The 16,162-nt window shown below is 36.5% G+C and overlaps 1 protein-coding gene across 2 annotated transcripts in view; it reads right to left on the bottom strand.

Annotated features, from left to right (window-relative positions):
- Positions 1 to 16,162, bottom strand: part of PRORP (protein only RNase P catalytic subunit) — a 122,748-nt gene that overhangs the window by 79,416 nt on the left and 27,170 nt on the right. For both annotated transcript variants that reach the window (XM_069486583.1, XM_069486572.1), the window contains one exon: positions 5,525 to 5,632. In XM_069486583.1, coding sequence (XP_069342684.1) covers positions 5,525 to 5,632 — 108 coding nt within the window. The remainder of the gene's footprint in view (positions 1 to 5,524; positions 5,633 to 16,162) is intronic.

The raw sequence follows: 16,162 nt of genomic DNA, 5'->3' as shown, positions 1-16,162 counted from the left end.
GTGTGTAGCTAAATTTGCACATATACAGGCAATGATATCCGCCAATAAATCTCTGCATGGTGGATGGCAAGTTTCTATTAACATCAATTATAAGATATACTCAGACTACAGAAAAGTTAAAATGTAAAAAAGATGCATCTGAAAATTAAGAAAATAAAATAAATTTGCAACTCAAACTTGCTTTTTTTAGGTCTTTAATCTCTAACACCCTTAAGCTGAGATCAAGGTGTGTGATCATGGTGCTACTCCCTAAATAATGAATGTAAAAAGGTTCTTTTCTCATTAATGAGCTTACAGAGAATAATACTGAATATACAATAAACCACTAAGGGAAAGGACCAAGAAAAATTTGTAACATTATGCAGAGAGTTCATAGGAAGAGCATAAATGATATGTATGTTATTCCATAGAAAAAATCAGGAAACCTCTTCACAGAAAGATGGAAAAAATTCAAGACTCACAGAACTAGAATTCCTAATCTTCCCTTTACATATACTTATAGGAAATTGTATTGAGAAAGAGAAAGAGATAAAGAAGACCAAAAAGAGAGTGAAGAATTTCCTTTCTGGAACCATTTCATTAAACTTTGTTCCCAAATTTTAAAAATCTGTTTGACCTTAAAAACGGGGGGAAAAAACCTGTCCAGGCCTTTTTTACTGAGCAGACTCATGGCACAGATATAACTAGCTGAAGCAATCATGTAATAAGCAAGCTTGAAGAAATGTGTTATATTTGGGGACTTTTATACACTGTTGGTGGTAGTATAAATTGCTACAATCATTTTAGAAAGCAATTTGGCAATATATAGTGAGATCTTTAAAATATATATATGTCCTTTGACGCAACAGTTCCATTTCTGGGAATATATTCCAAAGAAACCATATAAAATATGCAAAAAGATCTTCTTCCAAGTACTACTTATCATAGTGAAAAATGGAAAACAACCTCACATGTTCAACAATAGGGAAATGATTTAAAAATTGTGGTATATCCACAAGACACAGAGTATCCTACAGTTACTTTAAAATATTTAATCAAGAATGCCTTTTAGGCCGGGCACGGTGGCTCACGCCTGTAATCCTAGCACCCTGGGAGGCCGAGGCGGGTGGATCGCTCGAGCTCAGGAGTTCGAGACCAGCCTGAGCAAGAGCGAGACCCCGTCTCTACTAAAAATAGAAAGAAATTATCTGGCCAACTAAAATATATAGATAGGAAAAATTAGCCGGGCATGGTGGTGCATGCCTGTAGTCCCAGCTACTTGGGAGGCTGAGGCAGTAGGATCGCTTAAGCCCAGGAATTTGAGGTTGTTGTGAGCTAGGCTGACGCCACGGCACTCACTCTAGCCTGGGCAACACAGCGAGACTCTGTCTCAAAAAAAAAAAAAAAAGAATGTCTTTTAACTTTTTTCTTTTCATGATCTTTTTTAAGATTTTAAATGAATACATACTGTAAAAGAAAATTCAAAAAATAAAAATGAAAAATAGAAATTCTCTCATTCTCCTATGCAGTACTCTATCCCCACTCCCAACTGCTCTCAAGTGCGTGTGTGTGTGTGTGTGTGTGTGTGTGTGTGTGGGCTTCTAGAAATTTTCTGGGCACAGATATTCAAACTTATCTAACAGTTATCTCTATATGGGTAATCTTTTGTTTTTAATACAAGTAGAGCAATACTAAGCATGCTGTTTTTCAATTTGCTTTGTACACTTATATTCTGGCTATTGTTCTGTATCAGAATATATAGATCTGCCTTATTCATTTAAATTGATGTTTTGATATGTATCAGGCCCCTCTTTTTTTTTTTTAAGTTTCTACACACAGCATTGGTCAATACATACCAGGCCTTAGACTGATAAATATTTAGGTTGTTTAGATTTTTTCTGCTTACCAACAATGCAATAATTAACATACTTGGATATACAACTTTACGTACTAGTGTGAACAGGTCAGTTTCTACAAGTAGAATTTCAATATTTTAGATATTGAAAGTTACAGTCAAATCATCCACCAAAAACACTGCACTAAATACCTGCCTCCCTATCTCTCCAAATCATCCTAAACACTGAATACTACCAACTTTTAAACCTCTGCCAATCTGAAAGATAAATATTTTAATTTGCATATCTATAATTATGAATGATGTTAAACCATTTTTCCACTGCATGGTTCCTCTTTTCCTTATAGGCTTATAAAAAATTAGCCCTTTGTCACATATGTTATAAACATTTTTTACAGTTTGTTGTTGTCTTTTAACAGTGTATATAGTTTTTTTTACTGACTAGCAAATTTCTCTATTCTTTACTTTAGGGCTCCTGGATTTTATGTATGCTTTAAAAATCTTTCCCATCTCAAATATAAAAATAGTACATATGTTTTCTTCTACTTTATAATTTCATTTTTATTGACAGTTTTCTCAACAACTGTAAATTAAAATGTGGATGTAATTACACAGTTGGAGCTCAACTACATAAAAAAATTAAAAAATACTAGAAGAAAATAAAAATTATTGCTAAATGGTAGGAACATATATGGTTTTTTCCCCTGTGCTTTCCAAATTTTCTACATTGAACACACATTACTTTTATAATCAGAAGAAAATAAAATTTCTTGAAATCTTCAAATTTAAAATTTTTGCTTATATTTTTGATAGCAGTGGCTTCAATTCTCAATCTATTATCATTTGAGTACCTGACCTAGCCTGAGTTTAATATTAAGGCACAGATTTGTATTTTCATTAACTCCACTGTCATGGATGACATGACAGGGAAAAATTTTAGAGTCATATAAAGGTCTGTTGAAAGCAAAAATTATGTTTCCATTTGGGAAGTTCATTTGAATAGTAATCACAATAATAGTTATACCTTTGAAATACTAACTATGTGCCAAGTGCTTACATATATTAACTCATTCTTTACAACATCTTTATAATATAGGTATTAATATTATTATATCCCCATTTTACAGATTGAGAAACTAGGCAAAGAGAGGTTAAGTAACTTGCTCAAGCCATGCAATCTCATGAGTGGCAGAACCAGGACTGGAACCAAAAGGATCTGACTCTTGAATCCCCATTCTCAATTTCTTTCTTTTTTTTTTTTTTTTTTGAGACAGAGTCTCACTCTGTTGCCCAGGCTAGAGTGAGTGCCGTGGCATCAGCCTAGCTCACAGCAACCTCAAACTCCTGGGCTCAAGCAATCCTCCTGTCTCAGCCTCCCGAGTAGCTGGGACTACAGGCATGCACCACCATGCCCGGCTAATTTTTTCTATATATACATTTTAGCTGTCCATATAATTTCTTTTATATTTTTTTTTAGTAGAGATGGGGTCTCGCTCTTGCTCAGGCTGGTCTCGAACTCCTGAGCTCAAACGATCCGCCCACCTCGGCCTCCCAGAGTGCTAGCATTACAGGCGTGAGCCACCGCGCCCGGCCCCCATTCTCAATTTCTAAACTAAAATGCCATCTACAGGATGAACAGAAAAAAATGGGAAGATACTTTTGACAACCCAGCAAGGGTTAAAGTGAAGAATGAGAATAAGCCACAAAAGAACTTGTGGGCAGATTTATCCGAAAAATAAAAAGAGATGGGTCTACAGGAAATGTGATATGCCTTTATTTTTTACAAATCTCTAGCTTTGAAAGGAAGTTTTTTCCTCCTTCCTTATTCAGATAGTGTCCCTAAGCTGAGTCTCTGAGCAGAGGTTTCCCAACTTTAATACCAGTGCACTGGCACAAGATAACAGTGCCCTAAAAAGCTGAGTAATAACAAATGCTTGTCACATAAATTGTTGCTAACATTAAACTCTTTCATGAGTAAAACCAAAAAGTAGTAGCAGATGCTTATGATTTCATGACTGATCTTTTGTTCTTTGCCTCTCTGCTTGCCAAAATGTGCTAAAAGCTTTCAAAGTGTACACATTTTTCTTTGATAATGCTGGGGACTTGTCCACTACAACATTTTCAACATCTTACTTTCCCCCCAAAATCTAGTCCAATTTGGGGTATATATATCTCTGGCAAGCTAATTTTTAGTGCTGTGTGTGAAGCTGAAACTCAAACTAAAGGTAAATGAACATGAAATTTTTTATTTCTCACAGATTAGACGGGGAACTTTTCAGAATGAGCCCTTCTGATCTTGAGCTCTACGACATATAAATGACAAAAATTTCTTTCTTCCTTTTCTGGTCTGATTTTGTCAATATTACTGCCTCAAAGGCTCCCCCAGGCACATACGAGTCAAAAAATATTTTCAATTTCCTTTTGTGATTTTTTTTTTTTTTTTTTGAGACAGAGTCTCACTCTGTTGCCAGGGCTAGAGTGCTGTGGCGTCAGCCCAGCTCACAGCAACCTCAAACTCCTGGGCTCAAGCAATCCTTCTGCCTCAGCCTCCCAAGTAGCTGGGACTACAGGCATGCGCCACCATGCCCGGCTAATTTTTTCTATATATTTTTAGTTGTCCAACTAATTTCTTTCTATTTTTTTAGTAGAGACAGGGTCTCGCTCTTGCTCGGGCTGGTCTCGAACTCATGAGCTCAAACGATCCACCCGCCTTGGCCTCCCAGAGTGCTAGGATTACAGGCGTGAGCCACCGCGTCCGGCAGATTTTTTTTAAATAAAGGATTAAAAATGTACACACTTGACCATAAGAATGTAGATACAAACATAAATGAAAGGAATATAAAGAAGTTTCTGTAAATAAAATTTGTCCTTTGTTAGCATTTGTAAGCTTTTCTGAATATAAATGGCCAAACTAGACTACTAGCATCTCTGAGGAAAAAGCCTCTATATTGGCAGCAATAAGAAATAATACAGTTCAAATACAGATGACTGGCCATAGATTGCCAAAGATAAGAGCCACAAGTCTGAAATGCAGGAGCTCTTTACAATCTAATTTTGAAGATATGACTGTTTTCTAAGGATTTACTGTACAAAATTAGCCTCAATTTTCTAATCTATAAAATATGGATTAAAATGTTCATTGCTGCTATGAAAAATCATGACATTCTTATTAGAAACTACTAGGGTATTTATAAATTGATAAAACACATGATTACCTTATGAAAAAAGAACAGCTTAGGTTGATTTATGAACACACTATGTTTGGCAAAAACAAATGTGAGTAATGAGTGATTAATATTTCTTAATAATGTATGTTGATAATTTTCAAATACAGGAATATGATCCACAGAGAAATGATAGAGTAACCTCAAAGAAAGAGTAGAGGCCTAGAAGGTTAGCTAAAAATTATATAAAAAGGGCAGATCTGGCCCTTTATTACTTGGTCTTTCTTTTAATTTCACACTCCTTTAATTTCTTACTCCCAGGCTTTAAAAGCCACTTACTTGCCAGAGATGAAAACAGTGAACCTTAGATTGAGCAGCTGGTCACTGTGGCACTTTTAGGAGCTTAGTTTTAGAGGAAAAACTAAAGGAAGGAAAAAGTGGGAGCTAAAAGCCCCAAGGAAAATCACAAACGGGTATAGTAAACATTTCTAGAGATGTGGAATAACAAGATAAAACTTATACTTACAACTTGAGATTCGCGAGCTTTAGGAAACATTTTGGCAACATTGAGGCCATCGATGACAATATCAAAAGGAGGACAGGATTTTACAAAGTTCTTAAATCTCTTAAGTTCCTAAAAAAGAGAAGTCAGATAAAACATTAAGGACTTTATTATAAACACACTGCAATAACTTTTATTATTGTTTTGATAATTCAAACTATTCATCCCTTAAACACACACACACACACACACACACACACACACACTATCTCTCAAAATGAAATCCGAAAAAGCCAGCATAATGGATATAACTGCATACAATGATCTGATACACTTTACGATCTCATAGCAATTTACACTTTACAGAGTACTTTCACATATAATTTTATTTGATCTGTAGCCAGCCTATCTACACTGCTAAATTGACGCACATGATAGTCATCAAGAGAATGAAATGTCAAAATCTCTAAGCCCTGTTCTGTAAGCCAAGGAGAAGTAAGCCTGAGACATATTAGCCTACCAGTCTGGTTCTCCATCTCAGGATGCTTGCTCTTGCAACCCAGCCACCCTGAGAAAGCCCACAAAGAGGTCACATGTAAGTGTTCCACTTGACAGCCCAACTGAGTCCCAGCCAACAACCAGCATCAACTACTAGACCGATGAGAGGGAGGGAGATTTCAAGATGCCCCTATACCCCATTTGGTTATAACAATAGGAGACTAAGTAAGAACCACCCAACTGAGTCTAGTTATCCCCTACAACCATGAGAGATAACAACAATAATAATAGTAACACATGTTTGTTTTTGTTTTATACCACTATATTTGGGAAAATAAGGGAAAGAAAAGAAGGGAACTGTACCAGGTAAAATTTGCCTATGTATGGCTTTTTGTCAGAGGGCACCACCCTTCAGTCAACATGGCCAGCAGGAGCAGCTGGAAATCAAGCAGAAAGCTGCAGACTTACTGGTTTGAGGAATCAGAAGACAGAGTCTGGGGCTGCCAGAGGATGGAAAGTGAGAGGGAGAATCCTAGAAAGGAAAATACCACAAAATTTGCATATAAATCTGCCCAAATACTTGGCTAACACTTGTTCTGTACATGCACGGAGGAGACTCTAAAGAGTCCAGCCAAAAAGCAACAGCTGAAAGACCTGCAGACCTAAGCAGAGATTTCAGCTGCTGCCCACTGCAAGGCAGACAGAGTTTGGAGTTTAAGTCTAACCATGTTTAACAGCCTGCTAAAGCAAAAAATCAATAATCTCCAGAGAAAGAAAACAGAATTCAGAGCCTCTGCAATATATAATTCACAATGTTCAACATATAATTAAAAAACAATAAATATGAGAAGAAATAGAAAAATGTGATACACAGTCAAGAAAAAAAGGAATCAATGGAAACCAATCCAAAGTCTGAAACCACCTATATTAAATTAATGTAAGGCTATAAGGCAAGAACTGTGGTAAAAGTCTGATTTCTATAGAAGTACAGACACAGCTAAAAAGATAAACAGCCATTGTTTCCTAACTTGCCTTCCTGTAACTGTTTACTGCTGTAATTGCTTATTGCTTAAGTGCACTTGACAGGTGCAAGATTTGTGACTTCCCCAATCATCTCTATACACATCGCTATCTAAAACCTAAGACTCGTCTTTGAGATACCTTCCAGATTCTGCATTTAGGTGGACCAACTGACATCAGTCAGACCAGTGGCCATGCGTGGCAACTGACCCAACAGGTTTTGTGACCTTATACCTAGGAACTGTCTCACCTAAGAAGACAATTTCTGCTTCCCAACCCTGTGAGTTCATCCCCAGCCAATCAGCAGACCCAATTTCCTATCCCTTTGTTGCCAAACTGCCTTTAAAAATCTTAACCCCAAATTCTTGGGGAGATGGATTTGGGAAATTTCTCCCATCTCCTCATTTGGCACCTTGCAATACTAAACTCTCTCTGCTGCAACTCCTGCTGTCTCGGTATACTGGCCTCCTCTCGGGCAGTGGGCAAGGGACTTGGTTGGGCAGTAACAGGTCCAGATGCTGGAGTTAGCAGACAATAACATCAAAGTAACTATTGTAAATATAATCAAGAATTTAAAGGAAAATACAGTCATAATGAATGCAAAGAAGGGAAATCTCCCCAGAGAATGTAAACTAGAAAAATGAACATTCCAGAAGCAAAAAGCAGAAATGAAACATAAAATATTTACAGAAGGGATTTAACAGCACATTGGGCATGGCAGAAGAGTCAGTGAACACAAAAAGGTAACAGAAATTATCCAATCTGATGGGAAAAAAAGATGAATTGAGCCTCAGTAACCTGTGGGACAATATCAAATAGACTAACATATGTGTAATTAGGGTCTAGAAAGGAAGGACAGAAAGAACAGGGTAGAAAAAAGTATTTAAATAATGGCCAAAATGTCCCCAAATTTGGTGAAAAATATAACCTACTCAAGAAGCACAGCAAATTCAAAGCAGAATAAATAGTAAGAAAACCATAACTAAAACTGTAACTAGGCACATCAGAGTAAAACCTCTGAAAATCAAAGATAAAGAGAAAAATCTTAAAAGCAGGCAGAAAAAAGAATACAATATATTTAGGGGAATAATGATACATATGATAGTTTAGTTCTCATCAGGCACAATGGGAGCCAGAAGACAGTAAGAGGACATCAAAAAACCACTCCTTTACAATCCAGAATTCTATATCTGGTAAAAATATCCTTCTAAAAAATTGAGGTAGAAAAATTAAAATGAAATAAAGACATTTTCAGGTAAATGAAAACAGAGAATATAACCCCAGCAAGCCTACAACAACAACAAAATACAAAAGCAACTTTTTCAGGCAGAAGGAAAATAACATCAGATGGAATCCTACATTTAGAAGAAATGGAAAAAAACACCAGAAATGGTAAAGATGTGGGTATTTATAAAACAAAGAATACTTTTTCTTCTTTTAATTTCTTTAAAAGACATATGACTACTTAAAGCAAAAGTTATAAAACACTATATTATGTACTATATTATGGGGCTTAAAATATGCAGATGTAGCATATGTTTTATGCTACAATAAAACAATAGCACAAAGGCCAGGAAGTGGAATGAAATTCTACTGTAAGGTGTTTGTTCTTTTGAAGACAAAGAGTCTTGCTCTGTTGCCTGGGCTAGAGTGCCAATCCTCCCGCCTTGGCCTCCCAGAGTGCTAGGATTACAGGCATGAGCCACTAGCCCAGCCAAAGTTCTTATATTTTATGTGAAATGGTACAAGAAAAACTCTAAGCAGACTGGATTAAGGATTCATATTTTAATGCCAAATCATTCTCTAATCATTAGGGAAATGCAATTCAAAACTACAATGAGATATCACCTAATTCCAGTGAGAATGGCCTTTATCATAAAGTCCCCAAACAACAAATGCTGGCGTGGATGTGGAGAGATGGGAATACTCTCATACTGCTGGTGGGACTGCAAATTAGTACAACCCCTGTGGAAAGTAATTTGGAGATACTTCAAAGAGCTAAAACTAGGAATACCATTTGATCCAGCAATCCCTCTACTAGGCATCTATCCAAAGGAAAAAAAGACATTCTATAATAAAGACATCTGCACTCGAATGTTTACAGCAACACAATTCACAATTGCAAAGATGTGGAAACAACCTAAGTGCCCATCAATACATGAGTGGATTAATAAAATGTGGTATATGTATACCATGGAATACCACTCAACTACAAAAAACAATGGTGAACTAGCACCTCTTATGTTATCCTGGATAGAGATTGAGCCCATCCTTCGAAGTGAAATATCACAAGGATGGAAAAACATGCACCAATGTACTCACCATCAAATTGGTACTAACTGGTCAACACTAAGGTGCTCACATGGTAGTAATAGTCATTGGGTGCCGGTCAGGTGTGGAAGGTTGAGGGGGTAAACCTGCAACTAATAAAGTGGAGCGCACTGTATGGGGGAAGGGCACGCTTGTAGCCCTGGCTTGGGCGAGGCAAATGCACTATATGTAACCAAAACGTTTGTACCCTCATAATATCCTAAATTAAAAAAAAAAAAAAAAAGTACACATAGGCCAGGTGTAGTGGTTCATGCCTATAATCCTAACACTTTAGGAGGCCAACCTGGGAGGATCACTTGAGCTTAGGAGTTCAAGACCAGCCTGAGCAACATAGAGAGACTTTGTCTCTAAAAAAGTATAAAAAACAATTAGCTGGGCATGGTGGGCACCTGTAGTCCCAGTTACTTGGGAGGCTGATGGGGGAAGATCGCTTGAGCCCAGGAGTTTGAGATTACAGTGAGCTATGATGATCCCACTGCACTCTAGCCCAGGTAACACAGTGAGACTCCATCAGAAAAGAAAAAAATAAAAAGAAAATGAAAATGAAAGAGAAAAGAAAAAGAAATGTATAGATAAAAGCCAATATAAGAATTAAATGAAAAACTAAAAAAAATAAATAAATAATTGATTAACCCAAGAAAAGACATGAAAGGAGAAACAGAAGAGCAAAAAACAGACTGGATAAATAGAACACAAACAGCAAAACAGAATATTTAAATCCAACCCTATCAAAAACGCTGACTGTAATAGATGCATTTATCTTTAACATAATGGAAAGCTGAAAGTGAAAAGTAGTGGAAAAATATATATCATACAACAGTGAGCTTAAGAAACGTGGGAGTAGCAAAACTAATGTTAGACAAAATAGACTTGAAGAAAGGGAGTACTACAAAAAATAAGGGACATTTCATAATGATGACAGGATCAATACATCAGGAAGTCATATCATAAATAAGAAAAGAGCTTCAAAAATGCATGAAGCAAAAGCTGACAGAATTGAAAGGAAGAACAGATAAATCTACAATTAGAGATGGAGATTTCAATATCCTTCTCTGCATAACTGATAGAACAAGTAGATAAAAATCAGTGAGGATATAGAAGATAAAACTACATTACTAACTGCTTTGACTGATTGATATATCTATAGGATACTATCCCCAATAATAGCACAATATATACTCTTTTCAAATGCACATGGAACATCTACCAAGACAGATCACAAGGTAGGCCATAAAATAAGTCTCCATACACCTCAAAATATTAAAAAACGAGTATGTTTGCTAATAAAACACACACACACACACACACACACACACACTTAAATAAGAAACCAGCAACAGTATAACCCCAAATATTTCTAACAACACTTCTCAATAACCCATGGGTCAAAAAAGAAATCACAAAGGAAATTGAAAATATTTTTGAACTAAGTGATTAAAAAAACCTCAATCTCTATTTCACATCACACACAAAACTTATTTCTAAATGGATCATAAACCTAAATCGAAAACCCAAAACTATGAAAACTCTAGAAGAAAACAGGAGAATTCTTTGCAACCTCAGGATAGGCAAAAATGTCTTGGGCAACACAAAAAGTCATCACTAATATTCACATAGTGGGCCCCTTGATATGATGCCCCTGAGAAAGACACAACATAAATTTTGTGATATTCCTGCCAAAATGCATAACCTGAATATAAACATAAAGAAATATCAGATAAACCTAAATTTGGAGACATTCTACAGAATAACAGACCTCTACTTTTTAGGAAAAGTTGAGGCCCAAAAAAGACAAAGAAAAATAAGATTAAAAGAGACCAAAGAAACACAACTAAACCCAATGTGTGGTCTTGGATTGGATCCAGGGGAAGGAAAACCTTATAATGGACATTACTGGACAAATGACAAAACCTGAGTATCAACTGTAGATTAAATACTACTATTGTGTTAACGTTACAAAGATGAAGAACCCCTTCTGGTCCAATAAGCACATAAAAGGATATTCAACATCATTAGTCTTTACAGAAATGCAAATTTAAAACCACAGCGAGATATCATTATATACTCACTAGAATGGCTGAAATTAAAAAGACTGACTATAACAAGTATGTGGAGCAACTGGAATTTCCAAACATTGCTGGTGGGAATGTAGGATAGTATAACCATTTTGGAAAATAATTTTGTAGTTTCTTATGAAGTTAAATTATACACTTATCATACAACTGAGCATACTCACTTCTAGGTATTTACAGAAGAGAAATGAAAACACACATCCACATAAAGACTTAAACACGAATATTAATAGTGGTTTTATTCTTAACTGCCAAAAAGTGGAAAGATTCATATGTCCATTAACTGGTGAATGGAAATGAATGGAAAAAAATATGGTATATCCAGACAATGGAGTACTATTCAGCAATAATAAGAAACTATTGATACATACAACAACATGGACGAATCTCAAATGCATTATGTTAAAAGGCATAAAAGCCTAGTTATATACTGTATGATTCCATTTATATAAAATTCTAAAAAAGGCAAAACTATACTGACAAAGCAGATTAATGATTCCAAGAGCTGGGCGTGGTAGCTCACACCTGTAATCCCAGAATTTTGGGAGGCCAAGGCGGTAGGACTGCTTGAGGCCAGGAGTTTGAAACCAGCCTGGACAACAGTGAGACTGAGACTCCCATCTCCACAAAAAATAAAAATATTGCTGGCATGGTGGCACACGCTTGTAGTCCCAGCTACTACGGAGGCTGAGGCAGGAGGATTGCTTGAGCCCAGAAGTTGGAGGCTGCAGCCAGCTATGATTTCACCACTGCACTCCAGCCTTGGTGACAGAGCAAGACCCTGTCCCTTAAAAAAAAAAAAATGTTCCAGGGAGTGAGGAGAGGCAATGGACTGCAATGAATATCACCCCCTTTCTGGGGTGATGTAAATTTCTCCTTGTTTATGGAGGTTATTACACAACTGTATACATTTGTCAAAACTCACTGAATTGTACATTGGTGAATTTTATTACATGTAAATTATACCTTAATAAAGCTTATTTAAAAAGTGAGAAAAACCTAATATTAATATATAATATCTTTAAAATTACCATCAATCCATATGCACGCTTTCATTTTTCACTTGACTTCATTAGCTTTTCTTTTTCTTTTTTCCTATCTTTTTTTTTTTTAAGCGACAGGCCACCACACCCAGCCTCTTAGCTTTTCTATCTCTGCCAACTCCAGTTCGGTGGAATCATCATTTTAAAATTTCTCTGCTCAAATATATTTTCTACAAAATGTTTAGAAAGCTCCAATTAATTTCAAATTAATTAAATATTGGTTAGAATAGGGATAGTATTTTTTTTTTTTTTTGAGACAGAGTCTTGCTTTGTTGCCTGGGCTAGAGTGAGTGCCATGGTGTCAGCCTAGCTCACAGCAACCTCAAACTCCTGGGCTTAAGCAATCCTACTTCCTCAGCCTCCCGAGTAGCTGGGACTACAGGCATGTGCCACCATGCCCGGCTAATTTTTTCTATATATATTTTAGTTGGCCAGATAATTTCTTTCTATTTTTAGTAGAAACGGGGGTCTCACTCTTGCTCAGGCTGGTCTCGAACTCCTGACCTTGAGCTATCCACCCGCCTCGCCTCCCAGAGTGCTAGGATTACAGGCGTGAGCCACCGCGCCCGACAGGGATAGTATTTTTTATAAAGGAAAATAAAGCCATCAAGGAGAATTAAAACTATTTATCTACAATATGACCATTTTTGTTTCAGTCTGTATCTGAATGACCAAGAGAAACAAAACAAGTACATTACATTTCTAAACTTCAAGTTTCACTGATATAAATATTAACATGGAAAAGATTTCCCAGTACATCTCCCATTTATCATTTTGGTGCTGCTCCTAGTACTACATTATATTCATCTCACGAGTAATGACAAACTAAGGTAGTTCAATATTCCTGGCAAAATGGACACCTAATAAAATCAAGAGCAACACTAGATAACTTATAAAATCCCCTTCCAGTTCTGATTATTTGATGATGTCAACAGGAATTGTAAAGCTCTTAAAATCACAGAATGTAAAAGGGTATATTTGTTCTTTTTTTTTTTTTTTTTTTTTTTGAGACAGTCTCATTCTGTTGCCTGGGCTAGAGTGCTGTGGTGTCAGCCTAGCTCACAGCAACCTCAAATTCCTGGGTTCAAGCGATCCTCCTGCCTCAGGCTCCCGAGTAGCTGGGACTACAGGCATGCATCACAATGCCCGGCCAATTTTTTCTATATATATATTTAGTTGTCCAGCTAATTTCTTTCTATTTTTAATGGAGATGGGGACTTGCTCTTGCTCAGGCTGGTCTCGAACTCCTGACCTCGAGCTACCCTCCCGCCTCGGCCTCCCAGAGTGCTAGGATTACAGGCGTAAGCCACCATGCCCGGCCCTAAAAGGGTATATTTCAGATGGTTAATTTTAAAGTTGAGTCTCAGTTGCCTCTGTACAATCAAGAAGATATATTAAAAAATCCCCATCCAAAATCTTGATACATGTCTGCTACTAGAGACAGAAAATCCAGGATGTTGGGTTGCTTTTCTTTTCCCATTACTGAAGTTCCACTTACTAAGTATATGACAAGTCAGAGATTCTCTGTATTACTTCTGGTGGGTCCCCCAGATGCTCATTTTTCAAACTAAATATATTTATATCATTGTATTCAAATGCCACTCAGTAGACCACGAGGATAAGGTATGGCAAAGAAAGAGCTGAGCTACCAAGACAGCATGCCTAGTATGGCATGGGGTATTACAAGTATGCAAGCTTAGTTGTTTTAATGGAGGGTAAATTCAAATACAGAACAATTATCTCTTTCTAAGGCAGTACTTGACTGCATATTAGCTAATGATCTGGGGTATGAAAATCCACAAATCTTTTAACCATTTGTTTCCTGGCTATCAATAAAATTTATTTCAAAAATAGCATTATTGAGATATAATTGATATACCATAAAATTCACCCATTTGAAGGTACAACTCAATTCACAGGTTTATGCACCATCACCACTATCTAATTTCAGAATATTTTGTCCCTCTTAGAAGAAACCCTGTACTCGCTGGCAGTCAATCCCTAACCCCCAGCCCACTACAAAGCAACCACTAATCTACTTCTGTCTCTACAGATTTGCCTATTTGGGGCATTTCATATAAACTGAATCATACAAATATGTGGCCTTTTGTAATGACTTCTTTCACTTAGCATAATGCTTTCAAGATTAATCCATGCTGTAGCATGAACCAGTACTTCATTCCTTTTTATTGCCAAATAATATTCCATTGTATGGATATACCTTATCTTATTTATCCAGTCATCAGCTGATGGACATTTGGATTGTGACTACTTTTTGGCTATTATGAATAATGCTGCCCTCAACAGTTATGTACAATTTTTACATGGATCTATGTTTTCCTTTCTCTTGAAATGGTTTTATCAGGGTATATGGTAATTCTATTTTTAACTTTTTAAGGAATTGTCAGACTGTTTTCTAAACTGGCTGCACCACTTTACTTTCCCAAATGCAATGTATGAGGGTTCCAATTTCTCTACAGCCTCACCAACACTTGTTATTGTCTGTCTTTTTGATTATAGCCTTGCTGCTCATGGCTATGAAGTGGCATTTCACTGTAGCTTTGATACACATTTGCCTAATGACTAACTTGGAGCATCTTTTTCATGTACTCACTGGTGTAACAGGGGCTCTTCATTTTTTTTACATATAGGCTTCGTAATTCAATGTGTATCTCCTCTAATAATAGTCACAAGTTTTATCATCTTTTTTCATTTTATACTTTTAAGTTTAAATCTGAAAAGTGTATCTGCACAAGAATTGTAAATATTATGACTTTCAACAGAGGTTGTTAACCCAAATGCCTACAGACACCAGGCAGGTAAAATAAATAAGGAAAATGGGCCAAGTTTAAGAAAATATAACAGGGCAGGCAACATGATAAACAGCAATGGCACAAGACTTGTTGTCCAAAATTTGAGAGGAAAGGGAGGTGTAGAGTGCGACAAACTGGACAATGGAGGCCCTTTATAAAGGAGGCAGCCCAGTGCTCAGTCTAGTTGTTGTCACACAAAAAAATAAAGACCCAGGGTTAGCAGATTTGATTTTTCAGGAAAGTTGAAAATCTGACATTTTGAAATACATCAAATAACTTTTTAAAAAAGTAAAACATAAAGAAGCTCAAACCAAAAACACATATGGGCTAGACTGTACCCTTACACTACAATTTTATAACACATTTACTTGGTCAGTCAACAGATTTTTGTTGAACATCTATAACAGTGCCAAGCAATGTTCTAATTCCTAGGAACAGAACAGTAAACAAATTCCCTGCCCTTAAGGAGTTTACACAATAGTGGAAGAGACAAACAATAGCAACATAACAAATAAATAGATATTTAATTTATGGTAGATGCCATCAAGAAAAACTAAGCAGGGTAAGATGTTAGCACCGTTCTCCCTAGTCCCTCTCTATTTTACATATAGTGAATGAACAGGGAAAGGCCCCTCTGATGAGATGGCATTTGAACCAAGACATGAATGAGGTGAGGGAGTAAAAGTTTGCTCTCATGGAGAAGAGCCTTTTAGGCAAAAGAAACGACTACCAAGGCCCTTATTGGATACAACAGAGCTTTCCATGTTTGAGGATTAACATCTAGGCAATTTGGAAGGTGAAAGAATAAAGTCCTTATGCAATTACGTTTGAGTTTAAATTTTAAAAAAATCAACTCTTGCTGGTTACTACAATATGGTAAAGAGT

The sequence above is a fragment of the Eulemur rufifrons genome, chromosome 2 (genome assembly GCF_041146395.1).
Source record: "Eulemur rufifrons isolate Redbay chromosome 2, OSU_ERuf_1, whole genome shotgun sequence".
In the NCBI taxonomy this organism is placed as follows: domain Eukaryota; kingdom Metazoa; phylum Chordata; class Mammalia; order Primates; family Lemuridae; genus Eulemur; species Eulemur rufifrons.
This window is presented reverse-complemented; position numbering and strand designations above follow the sequence as displayed.